This window comes from Erinaceus europaeus, chromosome 7, assembly GCF_950295315.1.
Source record: "Erinaceus europaeus chromosome 7, mEriEur2.1, whole genome shotgun sequence".
NCBI classification, from domain to species: Eukaryota; Metazoa; Chordata; class Mammalia; order Eulipotyphla; family Erinaceidae; genus Erinaceus; species Erinaceus europaeus.
Genome location: NC_080168.1, coordinates 74,307,183 through 74,322,259, shown reverse-complemented (window position 1 = coordinate 74,322,259; position 15,077 = coordinate 74,307,183). Strand labels below are relative to the sequence as shown.

At 39.7% G+C, this 15,077-nt stretch overlaps 1 protein-coding gene across 4 annotated transcripts in view; it reads left to right on the top strand.

The window, feature by feature from the left end:
- Positions 1-15,077, top strand: part of EPSTI1 (epithelial stromal interaction 1) — a 171,473-nt gene that overhangs the window by 120,870 nt on the left and 35,526 nt on the right. For 2 of the 4 annotated variants that reach the window (XM_060194769.1, XM_016194658.2), the window contains exons 7-9: positions 2,210-2,303; positions 9,069-9,101; positions 12,039-12,122. In XM_060194769.1, the coding sequence (XP_060050752.1) occupies positions 2,210-2,303; positions 9,069-9,101; positions 12,039-12,122 (211 nt within the window). The remainder of the gene's footprint in view (positions 1-2,209; positions 2,304-9,068; positions 9,102-12,038; positions 12,123-15,077) is intronic. The other 2 variants (XM_060194770.1, XM_060194771.1) reach the window with 2 other exon arrangements.

The following is a 15,077-nucleotide window of genomic DNA, read 5'->3' as shown; positions in this document are numbered from 1 at the left end:
ATCTGAGGATGCATTTACCTCTGTATCAAAATAGAGAAACAAAAAAGAAATAATGGCTCTACTTTGCACACCCCTCATTTTATATTTTTAAAACTAATGCTCTTTAAGAATGCAGTCTTTTTAAAAAAATTTCTTTATTGGGGAATTAATGTTTTACATTCAACAGTAAATAAAATAGTTTGTACATGCATAACATTCCCCAGTTTTCCATATAACAATACAACCTCCACTAGGTCCTCTGTCATCCTTCTTGGATCTGTATTTTCTCCACCCACCCACCCCAACGTCTTTTACTTTGGTGCAATACGCCAATTCCAGTTCAGGTTCTACTTGTGTTTTCTTTTCTGATCTTGTTTTTCAACTTCTGCCTGAGAGTGAGATCATCCCATATTAATAATTCTGTTTCTTTTTTTAAATATTTATTTTCCCTTTTGTTGCCCTTATTGTTTTATTGTTGTAGCTATTATTGTTGTTATTGATGTCATTGTTGTTAGATAGTACAGAGAGATATGGAAAGAGGAAGGGATGACAGAGAGAGAGAGAGAAAGATAGACACTTGCAAACCTGCTTCACTGCCTGTGAAGCGACTCCCTTGCAGGTGGGTAGCCGGGGGCTTGAACCAAGATCCTTATGCCGGTCCTTGTGCTTGGCGCCACATGTGCTTAACCTGCTGCGCTGCCGCCTGACTATCCATCCTTCTGTTTCTGACTTATTTCACTTAACATGAATTTTTCAAGGTCCATGCAAGATCGGCTGAAAACGGTGATGTCATCATTTTTTATAGCTGAGTAGTATTCCACTGTGTATATATACCACAACTTGCTCAGCTACTCATCTGTTGTTGGACACCTGGGTTGCTTCCAGGTTTTGGCTATTACAAATTGTGCTGCCAAGAACATATGTGTACACAGATCTTTTTGGATAGGTGTGTTGGGTTCCTTAGGATATATCCCCAGGAGAGGAATTGCAGGATCATAGGGCAGGTCCATTTCTAGCCTTCTGAGAGTTCTCCAGACTGCTCTCCACAGAGGTTGGACCAATTGACATTCCCACCAGTAGTGTAGGAGGGTTCCTTTGATCCCACACCCTCTCCAGCATTTGCTGCTGTTACCTTTTCTGATGTATGACATTCTCACAGGAGTGAAGTGGTATCTCATTGTTGTCTTGATTTGCATTTCTCTGACAATCAGAGACTTGGAGCATTTTTTCATGTGTTCCTCGGCCTTTTGGATCTCTTCTTTGGTGAATATTCTGTCTATATCCTCTCCCCATTTTTGGATGAGGTTATTTGCTGTCTTGTTGTTTAAATTTTTAAGTTCTTTATATATTCTGGTTATTAGCCTCTTGTCTGATATATGGCATGTAAAGATCTTCTCCCATTCTATGAGGGGTCTCTTGGTTTGGGTAGTAGTATTTTTAGCTGTGCAGAAGCTTTTTAACTTGATGTAGTCCCATAAGTTTATGCTTGTCTTAGTCTTCTTTGTAATTGGATTTGTTTCATTGAAGATGTCTTTAAAATTTATGCAGAAAAGAGTTCTGCCAATATTTTCCTCTAAGCATCTGATAGTTTGTGGTCTAACATCCAAGTCCTTGATCCACTTGGAATTTACTTTTGTATTTGGTGAAATACAGTGGTTCAGTTTCATTCTTCTGCATGTTTCAACCCATTTTTTCCCCAACACCATTTGTTGAAGAGACTCTGCTTTCCCCATTTAATATCTGGGCCCCTTTGTCAAAGATTAGATGTCCATAGGTGTAGGGGCTTACTTCTGGGCTCTCAGTTCTATTCCACTGGTCAGTGTGTCTGTTCATGTTCCAGTACCAAGCAGTTTTGATGACAGTGGCCCTATAATACAATTTGAGACCTAGAAGTATGATGCCTTATGTTCTTTCTTCTCAAGATTGTTTTGGCAATCCTAGGTCATTTCTGGTTCCAGATAAATGTTTGTAGTATTTGTTCTATTCTCCTAAAAAATGTCATGGGAATCTTGATGGGGATAGCAAAGAATGCAGTCTTTCAGCAGCATTTTGTTTTGGTATCTAACTTTGTTCTCAGACCAATCTATTGATTTTCCAAGGACAATTTTATTCATCACCCAATGACAATTATTCACCACCCAATGAGATTCTAGGCTTGTGTCCCACAGCATAATAACTAATGATATTTTATATGCTTATAAAGGCATTAACACCTATTTTGTTCTTCTAGCAAAACTGCTGAGTTCTTGAGCAGACTGGATGCAGAACTGCCAAACAAAAATACCTGTCAAAATAAACTGCAGAATCAACAGTCTTCAACTTGGGTAAGTGGAGTTAACTACACAGAAGGAAGAATTGAGATTATGGCAGCAAGAAAATGCATCACTTCTATTAGGAGAGAAGAGTTTTGTTTAGCTGCAGGATGGAGGAGTGAGCTAGAAAACTGGAGAAGTAAGCAGTCACCATGAGGAGTCTCTGAGTAGTGGTCACTTGAATAGGTTAGTTCTTTGTGTAGGCATCTTTGGATACTGCAGACTGTTCAACATCTCTGACCTTAGGTCACAAAATACTAGGTGTATCCTCTGGACATTGAGATATATAGAAATACCCAACGTAGGGAGCTGGGGGTGTGGTTGACCAGAACACCACTGTAGCCATTTGTATGCTACATTGGAGACCTTGGTTCTCCATTAGTCAACACTGAAATTATTGAGAAGTTAAGCAGGAAGAGTTCATGTTCAAATCTGTATCTTAAGTGGATTATTCTGATAATGATAAGAAGGCCAGATCTAAAGGACTAGAAAGAAGGTTAGAGGGGCCTCTAAGAGACTTTCATAGTCGAAGTGAGGAGTGACTCATCTATAGACTTAGAGTAGGAGAGAAGAGGATGGCAGTATGAGTCCAGGTCAGCCAACTGGCTGGGAAGGTGAATTTGGCACAGCTTGACTATTGATTGGCTACTTAGGAACAAGAAAAAAAGTGTAATTAAGCACAACTCTGGGGAAGGGATGTAGTTTGAAGAAAAGATGGGTTTAAGCTTCAAAAAGGCTTAGTTTTTCCAAGGTTTGGGAAGGTCAGTGATAAATTAGAGAACTCTGATCTTCATTTTCTTTTACTCCCATCCCTTTCCCTTTAGTATCCATATTTTATAATATCAGGAAGGTATTATTAGCACTTTTTTGGGGAAGGATCATTATATTCTTACCCATAAGTCATACATATATATATATATTATATATATTTTTTCATGCTGTTAATGTGATGTTCTGAAGTTTGAATATGCTAGTGTGGGCTCTACAAGTCATATCAGATCTCTGTCCCATCATTCCAGAGATCTAGAGTTAAGAATAAAGAAGCTACAGGTAGTAGAGTTAAATCACATTCAGATTGACAGTCTCTGACAGATACTCTTGGATTGTGAGCAAGTGGAGGGGCAACAGAGTTGGAATAGCTCATAGAGGGTGTTTAGCTGCATAGAGGGTTGTGATTTCTTGAGTCAAGGCCCCCTGAATTCTCTACTTTGAAACACCTGGAAGAATTGTGTACACTCACTCTACTGATTTTGTCTTGTTTCTTCAGTCTAACAAGGTCATACTGAATTTTAATGTCGCCGTTCCAAGCATTAGTAATGTATCCCAGAGCTGCATTTTCTGGAGATTAGTCACACAATCCTCAGAGCTATTAATAGAAAATATGGAGCCGGATTGGACCCAAGGTGGTTCCTTATGAACTGCATTCATTAGCTGTTCCCATTTTGACACTGAACTATTAATAATTTGTTGGTGGTCGATATATGTAGCCAATTTCTTTACCCATAATGTACTCTGCTCATTCTGTCTGATCCATATGCATATAGTTCCTCTGAGAATGCTTTGCAGAACCATTTCTGATGGGTAAGGAAAATAAAATGTGTACCTTACACTTTTGTGAAGTGAGGAAAAAGAGATGCAATTTGCCTTGACTCTGTCCAGCTGACATAACGTGAGCATGATGTGATACCCATCTCTATGGACAATGTTGTACTGTAATGTATCAATTTCATCTTTTTCTTAAACTAAAGTACTGCTCAGCTCTGGCTTATTCTGGTGCCAGGAGTTGAACCTGGGACCTGGGAGCCTCAAGCTTGGAAATCTTTTGCATAACCATGCTATCTTCCTGGCTGACATTTTTTTTTTTTTTTAATTAAACTTTACTGCAGAATGGAATTTTACTCTAGCATTTGTTCTTTCTAGACTTATTTAAATGTGGATCTGTTTTGGCAGTTGGGAATTCAATAAAAAATGTGTAATTGTGTGAATAAGAAAGACTCCAAGAAAACTCTTTTAGGTATTGAACAAGAAGAATTCAAACAAATGGTACTTTTTGATGCTCACCTACCCATGGATTGATATAATTCCTATACTGTCCATGCAGGTGGAAGTACTAGTATTTCCATGTCCATTCTGCCATTATCACAGGATATTTCCACTTGTACATGAGACAGTGTCTAGTCTCCAGCTTTCTGCCTCTGTTTTAGATTCTTCCATAGAGAATAGCATATATATACAATATACATATACATCCTATTCAGTGCCTAGTGGCTTCCTCTGTCTTCAGGAATAAAGGCAAAATACCTTAGCTTCTAGCACAAAACCCTTTCTGCTTTCTGCTCTTCACCTCTCCCTCCATCTCCCCATCTCTGCAAGCATAGATTCTTGCAATTGGACCACCCTAAGTGTGGTCCATATGAATTATCTGGGGGATCATAAAAATGCAGAAAAATCTCTGCCCCCCAGATTCCATCAGAACCTGCATCTTTTTTTTTCTTTCACCCTTTTACTGGAAGGTTAATGGTTTATAGTACAGTTGTTGACATATGGGTATGATTTCTCATTTTCCCATGATGGGTGTCTACAAAACACTTTTATCCCCAAATTAGGGCCTTTTCCACCATCATGCACCAGGACAATGAAACCCTGCCCTGTCCTCTTTCCCCAGAATCCTTTACTTTGAGTGATTTGTGTCATTAATAGTGTCTGAGTTAAAGAATTAAAAAAAATAATAATCATAAAATAAAATGAAAAAAAGAAAAAAAAAGTAGTGTCTGAGGAACACTGCTCAATAGCTCATGTGTTTACTATGAGCTTATACTTATGTACATTTTGCACTATTTGGTTACTTTAATTTTTATTCCTGTGTCACATGTTCTTTAATAAGTTAAAAATGCACTGTCTCTCACATCTATTCAATTTTACTTCCACTCCACTACTCTAAATTCCTTGTATTTATTTTCCATTGCTGCTATAACAAATTACTGTAGTTTTAGTGACTTAAAATAACACGAAACAGTCTCACACCAACCTGGAGGCCATTCTGTTCTCTGCCTCTGCTAGCTTTTCCTGGTGGTGCTGGCATCTCCTTGGCTCCCTGTCGAGGCTGCATCACCTTCATCCTCTCATCCTCTTGTCACCTCTCAACTATTTGACCTTCCTGCCTTCCTCTTCCACAGAGCTTTGTGGTCACACTGCTCCCACTTGGATCGGCCAGGAGCTTCTCATCTCAAGAGCCCCAGTTGCTGCAAGGTTTTTTTTTTTAAACTACATAAACATTTGTGGCTTCAGGGGTAACATGTGGCCATGTTTGGGGGCCACATTTTACCCCACAGCATAGTGCCCAAGTGTTTCTTTTGCTATTTGGCTCTGTGTATTGGTTAACCAGAATAATGGTCTCCCTTCTTGATTTTATGTTATTTTTTTATTGTTTCCACGGTTGTTGCTGGGGCTCAATGCCTGCACAATAGTGCTCTTTTGCCTAATTAATTTAGATCTTATTAATTTCTTACCTCTAGTCTCATTATACTATAATTTATTATTCGAGTCTTTCCTTTAGCATGACATTTTTTTTCTTCAGGGTTATCACTGGGGCTCGGTGCCATCCACTGAGCTCCTGGAGGCCATCTTTTTTCCATTGTTGTTGCTGTTACTGCTGTTGTTGTTGGATAGGACAGAGAGAAATTGAGAGAGGAGGGGAAGATAGAGAGGGGGAGAGAAAGACCGACACCTGTAGACCTGATTTACCACTTGTGAAGCTAGCCCCCCTGCAGGTGGGGAGCTGGGGGCTGAAATGGAATCCTTGTTCTAGTCCTTGTGCTTCACACAACTTATGGGAGTTGCAAGAGTCCTGTGTGTAAAGAATGGGGCCAAAAATCAAACATTAAAACAAGAGATGCTATATTGTTCGTATCCTTTTGGAAATTGCAAGATCTTTAGGAACTCTTTATTAGGAAGGGGGTTATAGTGCAACATATATATATATATATATATATATATATATATATATATATATATATATATATATAAGCTTTATGTTCCCTAAAACACCTCTTATCACACAAGACTTTATCTTTTAATTATTTTACTGGCTTGTCTTTTGTAGAGAGAAGGGGCATAGTTATGATTTCCAAGAGCTCTCCCCCCCCCACCCCCCGTAACTTAAGATACTCTGTTCTGGCTTTACGGATAAATCTCATCTTTGTCTCTCAGAGGAAACCGTGCAGAGAGCAGAAGAAAGCTTCAAAGGCTCACTACTCAGTATGTGGGATTTTATGTCAACGCTTTCATTCTCGATGTGGGGTTGGATCACTACTGCCTTCTGAACTAGGTGTGCCTGATCTAGTTTATCCAGAGTATACACTGGATTGAAAGAATTAGCACCAACATTTTCCAAGCCAGAGCAGCATGGGCATCTCCTGTTGTCTGCCTGTTTTCCCCAGTAGCTGATGCATCTGTTTCTTGGGACTTCACACTTCTCCTTTTTTAAAATCTTTATTTATTGGATAGAGACAGCCAGAAATCAAGAGGAAAGGGGAAAATAGGGAGGGTGAGAGACAGAGAGACACCTGCAGCCTTGCTTCACCACTTGTGAAACTTTCCCCCTGCAGGTGGGGACCAGGAGCTTGAACCCAGGTCCTTGTGCACTGTAACATATGTGCTCAATCAAGTGCACCACCGCCAGGCCCCTACTTCACACTTCTTTGTGGAGGAACTGTCTCTTTGTGTCCTCTGTCACTCACCAGCAAGTCTTTAGATATTCTTTTTTCCTTTTTAAATCACTTACCATTTCTTTCCTTATTCCTCTTTCTCCTCTCTTTCTTTCTCCATTTCTTCTTCTTCTATAGAGTTTTCTATTTTCCTCTGTTTAGGCTAACTCTTGAGAGAAGAAGGGACCAGAAACATCTTTGTTCCACCATATTCAAATAACATCTTCATACTCACATGGATTGAACTGTCCCCTAAAATTCCATAAGTTCCATGTTGAAGTTTGAATCTCAAATACTTCAGGATGCAACCTTAAGTGGAGAGTGGATCTTGACAGACATAGTGAAGTAAAAATGAATTCATATGGTGGATCTAATCCTGTATGAATGATGACCTTGCAAAAAGGTGAAGTTTGAACTTGGGAGACAGACATGTACAGAGGGATGATAATGGAAACAGACACAGTTCGAAGGGAGCCATTGGTGAGTTAAAGAAAGAAGCCTCCATTGTTCCCTTACATCCCTCAGCTTTCAGACTTGTTAATTTTGGACTCTCAGCCTCCAGGTCTGTGAGACAATAACTTTCTGTTGTTTAAGCCACCCAGAGTGTGGTTCTTTGTGATAGCTGCGGAAGCAAGCCATACAGGGCTGTTTTTTAACTTTTCACCCCATGCCCTTCCTTCTTCTAAACCTGATATCTATTTATTGTTTAAAACATAATGTAGTATCATCCATCTTGAGAATGTGTCCTTCACCAGTTTAATTAAATGACCTTTTGATCATCCTCTTGTCAAAATGCCTACTATGCTTTGATCGTTAGTCTTACTGTCTAACTTCCATTCTAGGCTGGGCCTAAACTCTGGCATTGTGTCTTACCAGTAGACTTAGTTATTGTTTGTTGAATGAATATATTATCAGTCTGACTTTTGGAGGATAATGTGGGACAGTTTGTATTTTAGTTGAATAATAATAAGTTTAGTTTTCCCCCCCCCCTTTTTTATTAGTGATGTAATAATGATCAACAAGATTGTGGGGTAAGAGGGGTACAATTCCATACAGTTCCCATGACCAGATTTCTGTATCCCATCCCCTTCATTGGAAGGTTCGCTATTCTTTATCCCTCTGGGAGTATGGACCAAAGATCTTTATGGGAAGCAGAAGGTGGGAGGTCTGGTTTCTATAATTGCTTCTCCACTGGACATGGGTGTTGACAGGTCAATCCATACTCTCAGCCTATTTCTATCTTTCCTTAGTGGGGTAAGGCTCTGGGGACACATTGGTTCCAGAACACATTGGTGAGGTTGTCTCCCCAGGGAAGACAGGTTGGCATCATGGTAGCATCTATAACTTGGTGGCAGAGTATTGGAGCTGGGAGGTTGATATCCCAGGCCAGGTGTTTCTGGACACAGTGTGAAAGGAAACATGTTGAGGCTGCCTTGATTTGTTTGAGATCAGCAGATGCAGTATCAGTTGGTATGGATCAAGAGAAACATGAAGGAAAATGAATAAAGCACCAGAAGTTTCAGGACTGGGAGAAATACAGGTTTTATAGAGAATGAGGAAGGTTTTCTCACTGTCTTAGAGTTTAAGAAAGCAGTAGATGATTATTATTATAACCAAGTTATTTGGCAACTTCATTTACTTTGAAAATCCCATGGTTAAGATTTACTCTGCCATATAAGACCTTACCATGATTTATGTTATTTAATATATTTACAAATAACTATATGTTGGGTCCAGGTGGTGGCGCACCTGGTTGAATGGACATATTACAAATAACTGTATGTTATATAATGATAAGACCAGTTGCTTCTGGTCTCCCTGGTCTAAGATTATAGGTGATTTAATGTTTCAAAAACAAGTTATTATTAGAAATGCTTTAACAATTTAAGTCAAGTGTTAAAATTCAGCCAGTTTACTAATTTGAATAATAAGTGTAGTTTAAATACAGCATTACGTTACTATTTAACAATAGAAAAACTATGTGAATACTATTAGTTAAAAATCTCTAGGATTTAGCACGAAAAGAAAAATAACTATCTTCTGTTCCCTCTCTCCTATTGTTTTTAAACAGAAACTTCCTGCCTTGTCTGGTGATCAGAGCTGTGTAAGCAAACATTAGGCTTATAAGTCACTTTGAACTTTTCATAGTTAAGGTGCTGTGTGTCTTCTCAGTTTCTGTAACCTTGCAGACTAGTGAACATTGCTTCTGAATCTAAAAACTTGGGCCCATATCTGACCAAAGAACCACAAAGTGTATATATTTGAAAGGGAGGCATACAAATAGAATTCAGAAAATGCAAGTAGAATCAAGTCACCATATAGACTTTAACTAGATATTTCACTCCTTTTAATCTCTTGGATAGAAAAATGTGTCCTGTCATATCCTTTCCTTTTTGAGGTCATATTTAGAATAGTTGCAGTGAAAACTAACCTTTTCAAATAGAAAGCACTCCTTACCTCCTCTATTTGGTCACATTCACCTTGTGTTTAGGATGTAGGTAAGAAAAAGTTATTGGAGTGGTCTGGGAGGTGGCACAGTGGATAAAGTATTGGATTTTCAACCAAGAGGTCCCAAGCTCTATCCTTGGCAGTACATATACCAGAGTGATGTCTGGTTCTTTCTCTTGCTTCTGTCTTTCTCATGAATAAATAAATAAATTCTTGGGACCCAGGTGGTAGTGCAGTGGGCTAAGTGCATATGGCACAACACACAAGGACCAGCGTAAGGACCGCAGTTTGAGCCCCCAGCTCCCCACCTACAGGGGTGTCACTTCACGAGCAGTGAAGCAGGTCTGCAGGTGTCTATCTTTCTCTCCCCCTCTCTGTCTTCCCCTCCTCTCTCGATTTCTTTTTGTCCTATCAAACAGTAACAACAAGGGCAACAAAATGGAAAAAGCTGGCCTCCAGGAGCAGTGGATTCATAGTACAGGCACCAAGTCCCAGCGATAACCCTGGAGGCAAAAATTGGATGTGTTTCCTTATCTAATGTAGCAGGATTTGGGGACTTTCTGAACACATCTGGAGTTCTACTATTCTAATTAGAAGCATTATAGAGGATATCATCATGAAAGCTTCTCTCCCTTTTTGGAAAGTTGATGGAAATATTTATTTATTTATTTATTTATTTAAATTTTTATACTGACAGAAGTGAGGAATGGATTAAGAACTGCTTAAGAAAAGTTAGGGGCAAAAGTAGGACCAGTTTCCATAAGCTTTATAGATTATTAGTCCAAAGAGCTAGGCATGAATATGTAACATGCTGCTGTGATGCTGCTAATAGTTTTAGGCGAACAATAGAGTTTCCTACAGATTACTTATCAATCTGGCCTCTCTACAGAGGCCGGGCCACAAATCCAGGCAAGACAGAGAAAACATATGGTGAAGGGTTAGTCAGAATACTATAAACCTCATAAATTATAGAATATGTGGTCCTTATGCCAGTGTATGAGGCCCTTAGCCAGTGGGACAGAAGGACATCCTGCTGTGTGCTGGGCTCTAAGGCTCCTCCTTGAGGTCCTAATCAAGCTAGAAGTGATGACTCTTGTGTTACTAAACAGAATTTTTTAAAAAAATTATTTATAAAAAGGAACGCTGACAAAAACCATAGGATAAGAGTGGTACAACTCCATACAATTCCCACCACCAGACTCTATATCCCATCCCCTCCCCTGATAGTTTTACTGTTCTTTATCCCTCTGGGAGCATGGACCCAGGGTCATTATGGGGTGCAGACAGTATAATCGCTTCTATAATCACTTCCCCGCTGAACATGGGCGTTGACAGGTTGACCCATACTCCTCCATAGGACCTTGATAGAGAAAATTCTATCCTCCAAAGGTAGGATGAATAACATACTTTATGTTTCACCTGAGGAAGATGGGTCCTGAAACTGAGGCAGCTTGGAACACGTTCCTACAGAACCACAGAATGTGAGCTCAGATCTACAGGGATGCAGAGGTCAAATAGGCTCCTAAGCTGAATATGGGCCCCAGATCAGATCAAATTGGTGGGGTTTACAGTCAACAATATTTATATCCTTTTCCCATATTAGGGAGCTACTCTCTTCCCTGATCCAGCTTTCTGGTCCTTTCTCCAAACTTTATCTCTCAGAAATAGAAAAGAGCTTCAGGTGTGTATTAGGGAAGCAGAGACTTAAAAAGAAATGTTTCCGGAGGCCAGGCTGTAGCACACGGGTTTAAGCGTACTTAGTACCAAGCACAAGAACCTGTGCAAGGATCCCGGTTGAGCTCCTGGCTCCCCACCTGCAGGAGGGGGGGTTTGTTGCTGCACAAGTGGTGACACAGGTCTGAAGGTGTCTTTCTCTCTCTGTACCTCCCCTTCCCTTCTCAGTTTTTCTCTGTCCTATCTAATAAAAAGGAAAAAAATAGCTGACAGGACCAGTAGATTCATAGTGCCAACACCAAGCCTGAGCGATAACCCTGGAGCCAAAAGAAAAAAGAAATGTGACTTTGGAATTATGTGTATGAGTCACTCATTGACAAGCTATTTATTTATAGAATACCATTAACAAGCAGTGTAAAGTCACTTTCTTTAAAATAATAATAGTAATAATTGTTATATTTTTCTATAAACTATATTGATTATCTCTGAGGGGGTAATTTTATTTTATTTTATTTTATTTTATTTATGAGAAAGACAGGAGGAGAGAGAAAGAACCAGACATCACTACTCTGGCACATGTGCTGCCAGGGATGGAACCGAGGACCCCATGCTTGAGAGTCTAAAGCTTTATCACTACGCCACCTCCCAGACCACACTGAGGGGGTATTTTTAAAAAGCTTAATTAAGCAAGCATTTAGATCATCCTTTAAAATGTGCTGGATGGATATATATATATATATATATATATCCCAACGGACATGCTCAGACATATACAGAAGTCACTCAATAAGCAAATGTATAAGGAGATCTTACTGTATGTTCAGTACAGAGATTGAGTTAGTAGAATTGGTGTTTGACAGACCAATAGATTGTGGTGATGCCTTTTTACATGTTTTTTTTAATATATGTTTTTTTGCAGTCCAGGAGTCAGGCATACAAAGATTCTGTAAAGGAAGAAGAAAACCGAAAATTGCAGAAGATGAAAGAGGAGCAACAGCAGAAGGTATTCACAAGATGCTGTTAGACATTGTTGATGGTTTGCATGTGAAACTAGATAATCTTGAAGGCTTTCTGAACGGAAGCATTTCAATACATGAAAATTTTGATGAAATAACACAAGCATTAAAAATAGACAATGAGGGGCAGGGCAGTTCCTTATCTGATTAAGAGCACATATTACCAAACTCAAGGACCTAGGTTCAAGTCCCTGCTTCCCACCTGCAGGAGGGGATGCTTCATGAGTGGTGAAACAGGTATGCAGTTGTCTGTCTTTCTCTTTCCCTTCTTTGTCTGTCTCTCTCTCTTCTTTTCTCTCTTCTTTTAATTTTTTTAAAAGACTATGTATTTATTCACGAGAAAGATAGGAGGAGGAGAGAGAAAAAGAACCAGTCATCACTCTGGTACATGTGCTGCTAGGGACCGAACTCAGGACCTTATGCTTGAGAGTCCACTGCACCACTTTCTGGACCACTTAATTTTTTTTTTAATTATCTTTATTGGATCGAGACAGTCAGAAATTGAGAGAGAAGGGGGAGATAGAGAGGGAAAGAGACAGAGAGACACCTGCAGAACTGCTTCACCTCTTACAAAGCTTTCCCCCAACAGGTGGGGACTAGGGGCTTGAACCTGGGTACTGTGCTCAATGAGGTGCACCACTGCTTGAGCCCCTATCTCTCTCCTTTTCTCTCGCTCTTTTTACCAGAGCACTGCTTAGCTCTGGTTCATGGTGGTGCTGAGATAGGACCTGTAACATTGGAGCCTCAGGCATGAAAGTTTCTTTGTATAACTATTATGCAATTTATCCCTGCCCTCTCTCACTTTCTCTATTTGGCCTTCCTCTCTCAAATTCTCTCTGTCCTATCTAACAAAATTTAGAAAGAAAAAAATAAACAAGAAAAAATGGCCACCAGAAGTGGTGGTTTTGTAGTGCTGGCACCAAACTCCAGCAATACCCTGGTGGCAAAAAGAAAGAAAGAAAGAAAGAAAGAAAGAAAGAAAGAAAGAAAGAAAGAAAGAAAGAAAGGAAAAGAAAAGAAATACAGTGAGATAAACAGGTATGTTTTAATTTTTAAAAAATATTTATTTATTTATTTATTCCCTTTTGTTTCCCTTGTTGTAGCTAATATTGTTGTTGTTATTGATGTCATTGCTGTTGGATAGGACAGAGAGAAATGGAGAGGGGAGGGGAGACAGAGAGAGGGAGAGAAAGATAGACACCTGCAGACCTGCTTCACCACCTGTGAAGCGACTCCCCTGCAAGTGGGGAGCTGGGGGCTTGATCCGGGATCCTTATGCAGGTCCTTGTGCTTTGCACCACCTGCACTTAGCCTGCTGTGCTACCGCCCGACTCCCATAAACAGGTATTTTATGAGGATGGCAATGTGGTTACTTCTGTCAAAACTCTCTTGAATCTTGGGCTTACAGGGGATAAATGTGTAACTGTTGTAGTCATGGAGAAAGTAATAGAAACAAACAATTGTGTCCTCTGATCTACAATACAACCATATCACTATCATTTTTCAAACCAAAGATATATGAAATTACAAAAGAGCACCCAGAGAATACTAACAGACATATGCAGTAGTTATAAGACTGACTTAAATGTTCATCTAAATTACAGTAAGGCAGTGGGAGTCAGGCGGTAGCTCAGCAGATTAAGTGTACGTGGCGCAAAGCACAAGTGCCGGGATAGCCTGAGGGTGCTTCTTCCTGAGCTGGTGCTCTCTGGGTTGGAGAGAACTCAACTGGAGCAGATCTAGGCTGCTGCGTGGGAGAGGGATCAGGAACTCTTGCTGCACTAACTTCGCAGAAACTCTGGAACTCTCGCAGCCGGAAAGCAATTTCCAAGAGTCTTTAATCAGAAGAGCAGCTGTTTTTATACTCTCCAAGTAGGGTGGAAAGAGGATGTGACATAGAGAGGGTGGAGCGAAAAGTGACTGGTGGAAGATCAGGATGTGACAAGGAGAGGATCAGGTGTGACAAGGAGAGGGGGCGGAGCAGGTGAGAATTTTACCACTAAACCACTAATGCCCTGGAGGGAGTGTGGTGCTTTATGTAAATGTAAAAGTGATTTATGTAAATAGACCGCTGCTTTGAATGGGATCAAATTAATCTCATACAGACATACTGGTGTTTGGTTAAGCAGAAGCCAGGGGGAGCTGGCATACTACCCAACACACAAGGACTGGCATAGGGATCCCAGTTCCTGCCCAAGCTCCCCACCTGTAGGGGAGTCACTTCACAAGTGGTGAAGCAGGTCTGCAGGTGTCTAGCTTTCTCTACCCTTTTCTGTCTTCCCTTCCTCTTTCCGTTTCTCTCTGTCCTATCCAACAACGATGAAATTAATTACAACAACAATAATAAAACAAGGGGAACAAAAGGGAATTAAAAAAATAAATAAATATTCAAAAACAAACAAACAAAATTACAGTAAGGCATGCATATACAGACAGATGAGAGATTCCAAGTATTTCAAGTAACAGATATCCGCAAAGTGAATTCAGAGTCTCCTATAAAAGTGCTTATGAGTCATCCTTATTAGTATATAGAATTTATGGTTTGGTAACTAAAACTATTTAGTGTTGTAACTTGGTGCTTCTACCTGCCTTTAACATGTAAGTTTGTTTAGGGGCAGAAGCTCTTCAGCATAGGATGAGGATGAACACTGCCCCTCCAAAGTGCCACTTGATTCAGTACCCCACTCTTCTTTTCTTTCCTTTTCTTTTCTTTTCTTTTCTTTTCTTTTCTTTTCTTTTCTTTAAAACTTATGTATTTATTTATATTTATTTATAAAAAGGAAACATTGACAAAACCATAGGATAAGAGGGGTACAACTCCACACGATTCCCACCACCAGAATTCCGCATCTCATCCCCTCCCCTGACAGACTTCCTATTCTTTTTTAAAAAGATTTATATATATAATTTATTTATTTTTCATTTTTGTTGCCCTTGTTTTA